The sequence below is a fragment of the Rhipicephalus microplus genome, chromosome 6, assembly GCF_043290135.1.
Source record: "Rhipicephalus microplus isolate Deutch F79 chromosome 6, USDA_Rmic, whole genome shotgun sequence".
Classification (NCBI taxonomy): domain Eukaryota; kingdom Metazoa; phylum Arthropoda; class Arachnida; order Ixodida; family Ixodidae; genus Rhipicephalus; species Rhipicephalus microplus.
In genome coordinates this window covers 174,800,458-174,809,710 of record NC_134705.1, presented here as the reverse complement: position 1 = coordinate 174,809,710, position 9,253 = coordinate 174,800,458, and the positions used below count along the sequence as shown (strand labels likewise).

Here is a 9,253-nt window from a genome sequence, read left to right as displayed (position 1 = left end):
TTCATCTCACTTCATAAACCATAGCGCGCTAAACGAACACGAGACAAGATGAAGACAAGACAAGCGACATTATACTCAACCGCTTGTATCAAGCAAGCCATCAAAATAGCAAAGTTCTTTTTTAGTAAGTGGAATTAAAGACGTATTCTCGCATTCAATGCCACCTAGTTTCCTTCCCGCTTCCTCAACAACCAAGCTTTTCGGATCGGTATGTGTACTTCCTGCAAAGTACGGCTCCGCCCACAATAATCAATCAGGTCTTCCAGGATAGTGAATTTTTGGAAACATGGCCGAATTCAACAGTCTCCAGTATAGATACCCCGGAGTATACCAAAAGCCTTTCTTCCTCGTTGAACCGTTTTAGCCGGCCAAAGTAGGACTTCCTCCTCTCCCAGTTATTAGTTGCCACTTCATCGTTCTCTCGTGATGCTTTCCAGCCACTTATATGAGTCGCTGCTCGCGTGAAGTTAACGCCCGCTGCTCTGGCATTGTTCTCGTTGTGCGGGGCGTTCCGAGTTGCCAACGAGCGCATTCATGTTCGGCTCGCAGTTAAACAAAGGGGGCACGCGGGGCTTTATTTTTAGTGCAGAATGAATTTTAGTGTTCCGTCTTGCGAGCTTCGTTGTTCACTGTTGCCCTTACAACGGTATATGCCTCACCGCTCAGTGCTGCTGTTCGGATGCGCACAAGGAGGGAAAAAGTGGCAAGCAAGTTAACTCGTTACTACACTTATAGTAAAGATTTTTTTGAACAGCGTGTCGCCTAGGGTTTCTCAACAGTGTGCGTGTGGCGCCGTGGGACGGCATACCTGGTATACCGACTGTGCATGCGACGGTCATTAAGGTGAAATCCTGGGACGCCTCATCAAACGCTATGACTGACCGTAGTCAGCGTCGCCGGTTTCAACAGGAGTACTACTACTACTAAAAAAAAAACGGCCTGTTTTGTTTCTGTTCCTTTCATACCCTATTTCGTTTGTTTTTCTCTCAGCTCGGTTTTTTTCTTTTTGCCTGTTTCTTTCTTCTATTTCTCTCTTTCCTTTTCTTTCTTCTTATATTTTTCTGTCTCTCCATTTTTGCTTTTTTTTTTATTCTATCTCCTTGTCTCTTTCTTTCTGCATTTCATTTTCTATTTCCTTCTTTCTCATTCTTTATATCTGATGCGTTACTATCCCTCCTTCCCATCCTCACAGCTATCCTCCTCTACCACCGTGCTATACTGTAATATTGCTATGTTCTCTCAGCGTGTCTGGATAGCTGCGTAATTAAGACGCTATCCTTGGGACCGTGGGTTCGCGGGTTCGAATACCGTCGCCCCGTGAGTATCGAGTTTTTCGCCAAAGTTTTCTCTTTCCTCATATCTCTCTGCCTCTCATGACAATGACAGCTTCTGTTCCGCTCTACCCGGCGCAACGGAAATCCTTGAGATCTTCGCTCTTTAAGATCATCGCCACTCGGTGGCATCGCATGACGGGACGTCATCGCATGACACCGTCGCTTGGTCAAAGATGGGCCCATGATCACGGAGGCCGTGTAAAATCGAACGAGGTGGGCAGAACGCACGCAATGCCTCCGATCTTGAAGGCCGTGTGAGACCACGTTATGGGTCGTTTTGCATGGCCATACGATCCACTGAGAAGTAGAAGATGGAGAAGACGGCTTTCGAGTCGTCTAAGGGCAAACGCATTAGAGACGGTGCGAGTTTATGTTTCTCGCATCGAGCTACACCGAGCCGTCGTCAGGGGTCGCTCAGCAATTCGCGAGGCAACATGACACATCACGTCCACACGTCATCGCCGAAAACGTCCCGAACGTGTACAGCGGGGACCGCGCGCCGTCCAGACATCGAGGTCGTCAGTTTCTCAATCACCGGTGACGTGTCCGAGTCATCTGAGAAATTCCCGCAGTTTGCCTGTATCTGCACGCGAGAAAGGCGCGAGCCGCATATTTTACGTTGCTCGTTCAGATTCTGTGATAATTTACTCGCACATTTTCAGCAATCTCACCGCCTCTTGTGCGCCCCGCCGCGGTGGTCTAGTGGCTAAGGTACTCGGCTGCTGACCCACAGGTCGCGGGATCGAATCCCGGCTGCGGCGGCTGCATTTCCGATGGAGGCGGAAATGTTGTAGGCCCGTGTGCTCAGATTTGGGTGCACGTTAAAGAACCCCATGTGGTCGAAATTTCCGGAGACTCCTCCACTACGGCGTCTCTCATAATCATATCGTGGTTTTGGGACGTTAAACCCTACAAGTCAATCAATCAAAGCCTCTTGTGCTACTATACCCTGTTACTGCGCCGTGCGTGACACAAAACAATTTTTGCTCGCAGAATCCCAGTCATATACTTTTAAGTGTCTTTCACATACCTTTTTTTTCATATATTTATTTCTGGTGAGAACGTAAGTTAGCAAGATGATTTTTTTCTCAAGCAACAATTTGTTTGTATTTATAAATGCTTTCAAAAGCAGATATACGTTTATTGAAATATATGAATGCATCTATCAAATGCGTAATGAAACATTTATATAAATGTATTATTAATTATCTGCTTGGCCGAGGTCCTTCATTGACAATGTTCAACCTGTTTTAACTGGCTTTATTGATTGAATGTTTGTTGACTTTATTTCCACACACACACACACACACACACACACACACCACACACACAAACACACAAACACACACACACACAAACACGCGCGCGCGCGCACTCACAAGCAGCAAAAACGTTGACGTAAACGTGAAGTCAAGTAGGCCTAATTCCAATCTTAATCCTTCCCGATTGCACTTTCTCGCTCGCCCTTTCGTATACACACTGCTTTCGTTTTCTTTTTCTTCCTTTTCCTATGTCTTACTCGTTTACCCTAAATGTCCACGAGACCGGGACACCTCAGCAGCGTTGAAGAGCTGCAGTGCATGGAGCGCTTTCAGGGGCGTGATACGCAGTTTTTTTTTTTTTTTTTTGGGGGGGGGGTTGGGGGGGGGGGGCTTGGTCACGCACTGCTAACGGGCAGCGGGATTCTTTTCGAGGCTTGCGCGTGTGTGCTCTTTTATTTGCGTGTATTCGCGGAGATAGTGTGCGTTCGGGGCACGATCTTACCATTTTACGCGAGCTCTTATGGTCGGCTGATCGGGGTCGCTGGACGGCCCAGTATGCCCGTTCGAAAGGATTACCAGCACGGTGACCTAGTGGGGTTCTTATACGCACCCCCCACGATGTGAAATAAGCCGTTGCAAAAAGAGTAATACAGTCGTTCATAGGGCTACCGCATTAGGTGAGTCAGTTTTGCAAAGTGTTTCTTACACGTATACTTGTAGCACGCTATTGTGTGCCACAAGAATCCGTGCATAAAAAGAGAAGCCAAGCTCGTCATTGTTTGGAAAATTTTCAGTACATGACTAAGCAGTTATAGTGACTGGCTCGTTGTCTGTGTGTACCTATGGGTCCACTGTTAAAGGTAACACATTCGGCCCTCTTGTATAAGAACATGATGGCTAATATTTGCATAACACCACTGATGTTTGACAGGTTTGGCACCTTTTGACAAACTATAGCGCTTTGCAAAAAGTTTGTTTGCACATCCAACTGCAGGTACGTGGCCAGCGATATGAAAGGCGGTCATTCGAGTGTTCTTTTTGACATTGGAACGTACTGTACATCTCTCTTCAGCAGCCCCTTGCGTGTATTCACGGTTACGAATGCATTCACATCATTAATTACCCAAAAGTGTTTTAACGTAAGTGCCAGGTCATCATGGCGTGTTTATAAACGAGGTGACTGATGCTCTCGTGCGGTGGTGGTCTGTGTGGTCCTGTAATGTTCAATGTGACAACTCTTTCGTTACTGAGTCTAGATTCCGCAAATTTTATTTACGTCAATATTCTGTGGATACGAAATAACTAATTCCAGAGTATGGTGATCTTTCTCTTCCTTGGGAGAGTAAATGGTGTCCCACTGGCAAGCTGGAAATGTCTGTTAAAAAATTTCTCTGCTGCATACCACCACTCAAATTTTACTCATGCCGGTCTGGTATGATGCTATCTCCTCTATGATATCACTGTTAAGATCCTGAAAACGAAGATGATATTTCACATACATTCCGCCATTTAACTAGCCGCAGAAAAAAAGTCTTTCGAAATACTATTCCGAAACTTAAGAATTGTTCTGAACACTCAAGACATTCTTTCCCTCCGGGCTTCTTCGCTGGGCTAAAGCAATGAGAACGCCTACTTAGCCATATGCTAATTTTTGGGGGACTCAAGAATAATTCCTTGTCAATATGATTCTCAATCAAAATTTGGAAACTTTGAGTTTTCTCTCACTGATTGACTGTTTTTTTTTAACAATTACTTTGTTATTCTTATCTGTCCTTTATATAAACTCGTCATTCATGAATTTTCGTTTATTCACTATAGTAAACAGAAGTAGTTGTCGTCGTTCATGTCAATTAAATTCGAAATTCTCTTAAATACTAACCTCTAGTTTCGCGGCCCATCCCTCGCATTGGGTAGGAGCCAATAATCAAGGCATAAACAGGGGGGGAAAGCTACGCCTCTTGTACGGTTCGCGTCTGACAAAATAGCTTCTGAAATACATGATTTGTCGACTGCAGCTATCCACGTCTGTCTGTATATTTCGGTTTCTGCTGTACCCTGACGTCACAACACGGTGTGAGTGTTTCGCAACGTGCTCGCATAATATGCCGTGACGTTTCCACGGCTTTTTCTGCTTCGTGGCTCCATTGGCCATAGAGTTTCCTAATATACACTAGAAGGAACTCTGGCGCTAGTGTCTGTGGGAGCTGCAACGCACGGCGTTTCAGCGAGCATGGGAATGATGTGTAGCACACACATCTGTCTAATACCCCTGTCACACGGCCACCACCAAGCTCCGTTGAACACCGTCAACGTAAATCTCCCCTAGGGGGTTCGACGGAGAAGGAGTTGTGGCAGTGCACACGGCAATGAAAAGGTTGTAACAGTTGCCGCGAGGGGGCTCAGCTGGCGCTGTTTGATTTTCGGAAAAGTATTCTAATTTGATCCCTATTGATTTTTTTTGTGAATCCTCGTTATGCGGTTTTTACAAAAAAAGCACTATTAAGTAGGTATGCGACTAACAACCCATTAAAAATAATTTCAAATAAAAATGCATTTGCTAAATGTAGCAATGCTGCTAGTGACGCTGGCCACATTGTGCTTTTAGTTGTTTTGTTGCCTGTGTACATGCCCGGTACGAAAGTTCTTATGCTTCCTTGCCTCGTGAGCGCACATTTTGTGTTCTTCAGCCATGAGTGACACAGCGGACGACGTGAGGAAGTGGTGCGGTATTGCGCTGGTAATGACGTTGATCGGCTGGCACCGGCCGGCCCGACTCGTGAGGCACGGTGTGTAGGGCATCGGTGTTGAGAGTAAGTGAACTCTGGCGGGCGTAAATATTGTAAACAAACACGCGTTGTGAATGAGTACTACAACGAAAGAACGTTTAATATTGCTAAAATGTATTATTCTTTCACTGCGGCCGCTTAGTGCTCGAAATTTTTCTCTGACCTCTAGACTGCTGAGGACGAGAGTACCTCGTTTCGCTGCGAAGGGAGATCGTTGAACGTCCTTTGCGAAATGCTCCGTTCACCTTCGTTTGCGTAAGGGTGGCCGTGTGACACCGACCGCATCTTCGTTGTCGTAAAGACGAGGGAGCTAAACGGTCTTCACGGGTGCCCGTGTGACAGGGGTAAAATATTCGTACTTCTGGCCTGCTTTTGGCTCTATGTATGTTCGTGTGGCTTGGAGCTGTTTTCTCACGAAACAAATATTAGCAAATGTTCAGTGGTTGCGCTTCACCATCTTATTCTTTTAGACATACCTTTCCAAATCGGGTCACGAAGTTCAAAAGGGTTGAATCTTTCTTTCAAAACAAAACCGAAATACAGAAATAAACGAAGCCGCAAGTGCGATTCGCCGCCCGCAAGTACGAATTAAGACTAGGCAAATGTGTGTACTACCCAACATTCCCCTGGTCGCCGAACGATCGCAGCGCCAGAGTCCCCTCTAGTTAATTTTAGGAAACTATATATGCCGTTGGCTACGCACAAGCGGCCATTTTGAAAGTTTTGGTATCTCACGTCATCACAATTACCCGTTCTTGAGCGTGAAGTCACCAGAATGGACGCTGTAGCTTGACGCCATGATAATGTCGATGTAAACTGGTGTGTCATGCGCAAATCAACATTATTTTAAAATGATATATCTTATCAGCTTTTACAGAGCTTCCAACTCGCGCACAGTCCTCTCTGTATGCAGGAGAATTGTATGGCAGAGTAAACTCACCTTCTAAAGTTGATGTCAGTACCCCTTTAACTTCTGAATACGAGACTGTTGGAAGTGAGAAGTGACTACAATGTATGGCGAGAAATACGAAACATGTAAGCTAAAGAAGAAGGAAGTGAAGAAGGAAGGAAGTTAAGTGAAGAACAGAGACTGATTCATCATGCTACGAAATGATACTTTATCTTGGCATGACTTCAAATGCTCTTCACACAAAAACAAAAGCTTCGAGAACGCTGCAAACCATGTCATCTAGCGCAGTCTTCTTCTTCTTGCTAAAATTTTGTGAATTAATGCATAATCAGCTGCTTCGCAAGTATGAAACCAGAAAGAGAAAGTTACTGCCTCAACCGACTTTTATAGCCAAATATCTATAAAGCTAGAAACTATCCGCTGTCGGCGATCACACATACTGTGCTTTGAGGACCACATTTCTGCACACTCTGATGACCCTATATGATGTCTCCTGGCAGGTTTCCGGGTGCTTGTTCCTAATGAAATGAACCATTCTGTGGTAGTTATTGCTCGTGAGTTGCCAGGATTATCTCTCGGAAATAATTTTTTTTTTCACAATCTGCATACGAAATCCCTTCTATGATCGACGCCCTACAAATGTGCCACATAGGACATCACGGAACTGACTCAATCTGGCAATACTTTCGGATTGTTCTGGTACCCATTTCTGATTGCTTAGTTAGCACCAAAGGAATTAGTTATACTGGTAACGTCTGCGCCAACCTCGTCGATTTGTTTTATTCCGCGTAACTATCAGGAATACCTGCCGATTTCAGAAGCACGTGAAGGCTTTCAGGAATACCTGCTGAGTTCAGAAGCACATGAAGGCTTTCAGGAATACCTGCTGAGTTCAGAAGCACATGAAGGCTTTCAGGAATACCTGCTGAGTTCAGAAGCACGTGAAGGTTTGTAAAGATGAAAACAAAACTTGAACCCGGCGCGCCTCTAGGCCCATCGTTTCGACGAATGGTCTTACTTCAAGACAGCAGTCTCCAACAAGACAGGAAGACCACACTTGTGAAAAGATAGGCTCCATCGACACACCAGGTTCAGTGATTTTTTATTCACTTTTTGAAGACCACGTATATGCCAGTTTTTTAATTATTCCTTGCTGATCGCTCCCATGTCTTGTATTCTTGTCACGACTTGTTTAACATTTCGTCTCGAGTTTCAACTGTTCCTGCGTGTACACCACATGTTAATGTGGTGCCATTTTTTTACTCAATAGTGTCATAAATTTAACTTTGGGTATAGTTTTAGTATTTATACTCTGAGATCATCATCTGCATACAAGTGTTTTATAACTGATGCATATAAACCAATAAACTCAAACTGAAACTGAAACTGAAACTTCGCAACTGTGCTGCTACTTTAATAGAGATCCATCGGCCTGTACGTCCAGCTTGTGAATGCCTGAAAACCAAACGCCTCTACACGTACGTTTCGGTATGCTTGCCTAGTGTGAACTTTCCTTTCCCTGGGCAATTGGTGGCTGTACGGGCCAAGCCTGGCCCACAACCGCCCCTTTTGCTTTCTTTCAACTCCCTCAGTGAATACTAAGCTCACTTGGCCATGTAGGGGCTTCTGTAACCTTGGGTGATTCCCAAAGTTACATGGGGTTTACCCAAGCTTCACCCAAGGTTACACTATCCCAAGTAAGCACTACTAACAGGTGGCGGCCTAGTGTGTCATTCCGAGCTTTAGCGCCAAGACAATTCGTAAACAGTGTCCGGTTAGGATGAACCTGCACGTAGCGTGGACGTGGCTGTGGCGAGCCTTCGGCTGAGTACTCTGGCACCATGTGCGTACGAGTGCACGATGGCTGCAACGCTCGTAATCAGCATGCAACCGGACGGAGACCGCATGCGTGCCATGCAACTTGTATGCCGACAACGCTATAGCGACTTTTACGGACAAATAGCACGTCCACCTGGACACCAACACTTCCTTTTCGTACTTTCCTATGCGATTGAACCCCTGCTACGAGGAAGTTTGAGCAAGACTAGAAGAGGAGCCCCGTTGTCCCGACGGCGACGCATTGTCCTCGCGGTCGGCGCTCGAGTCCTCGTCGCCGCTGACGCTCACTGTAACGATGCGAGGCACCACCCCGCTGGTCTCTCGGACGACCGCCTTCGCCGGCTTTGGCGGCAACAGGCTCGCGGATTCCGCCTCTTGTCGCTGCGGCTTGCACAGAAGCGTAATCACGCCGGCGGCTGTCTGGACTGCCAATGAAGTCCACGGCATCGCCACCGCCAGTTCTTTCGACGTCCGGGCCGGTCTCCTGGAAGGTCCCGACGACGTCCTTCGGAGCTTCGGCGTCGTGGCTTCGGCCGCGAGTCTTTGACTGGCGTCGCTCGGCGAAGAACGTGTCTTCGCGTCCTGACTGGGGGACCCGCTCTTGTCTTTGTTCGGCTTGCCAGTCGTCCTAGGGCCGTCTTGCTGCTGACGCTGGGCGAGGTTTGTCGAGGATCGGGAAGTTGTCATCGACCTTGTCCTGCGTGTATTGACGTACAAAGTCAGAGTGTCGTAACATTAGATTAAAAGGTCATCCTCCATTAACGCCGTAATCCAACCAGGTGCGCCTAACGAACTCTGAAGAGTGGAGCTGGTGGCTTACAAGGAAGCCTTCGCTTCGCAAATTGTCTTAGCTGGTGTAATCCGGTTTAATGAAGAGCGATCTGAGCTAAGCACGGCTCAATGAAGTGTAATTAAGTTGAATGAATGAAGTTAGCTGAAGTGGGAACGAAGTGGTTGAAGAAGTGGGGGGGGGGGGGCGTGAGTAGTATAGGCATAGTGGAGAGTCGCGAGCGCTGTATTGGCACATACCCGTTTCCGATCGGCGACAGCCCCTGGACACAAAAGCCTCGATTAAGACCAACTTCCGCGCTAAAACTTTCGGTGGTATGAGAGGAAATTTCG

General features: G+C 46.5%; 1 protein-coding gene across 1 annotated transcript in view; it reads right to left on the bottom strand.

Annotated features, from left to right (window-relative positions):
* Positions 1-7,942: 7,942 nt before the first annotated feature.
* The window catches only part of LOC142765667 (uncharacterized), a 45,679-nt gene continuing 44,368 nt past the window's right edge, over positions 7,943-9,253 (bottom strand). Inside the window, exon 7 of the mRNA XM_075867062.1 lies at positions 7,943-8,828. Coding sequence (XP_075723177.1) covers positions 8,315-8,828 — 514 coding nt within the window. The 3' untranslated portion in view covers positions 7,943-8,314. The remainder of the gene's footprint in view (positions 8,829-9,253) is intronic.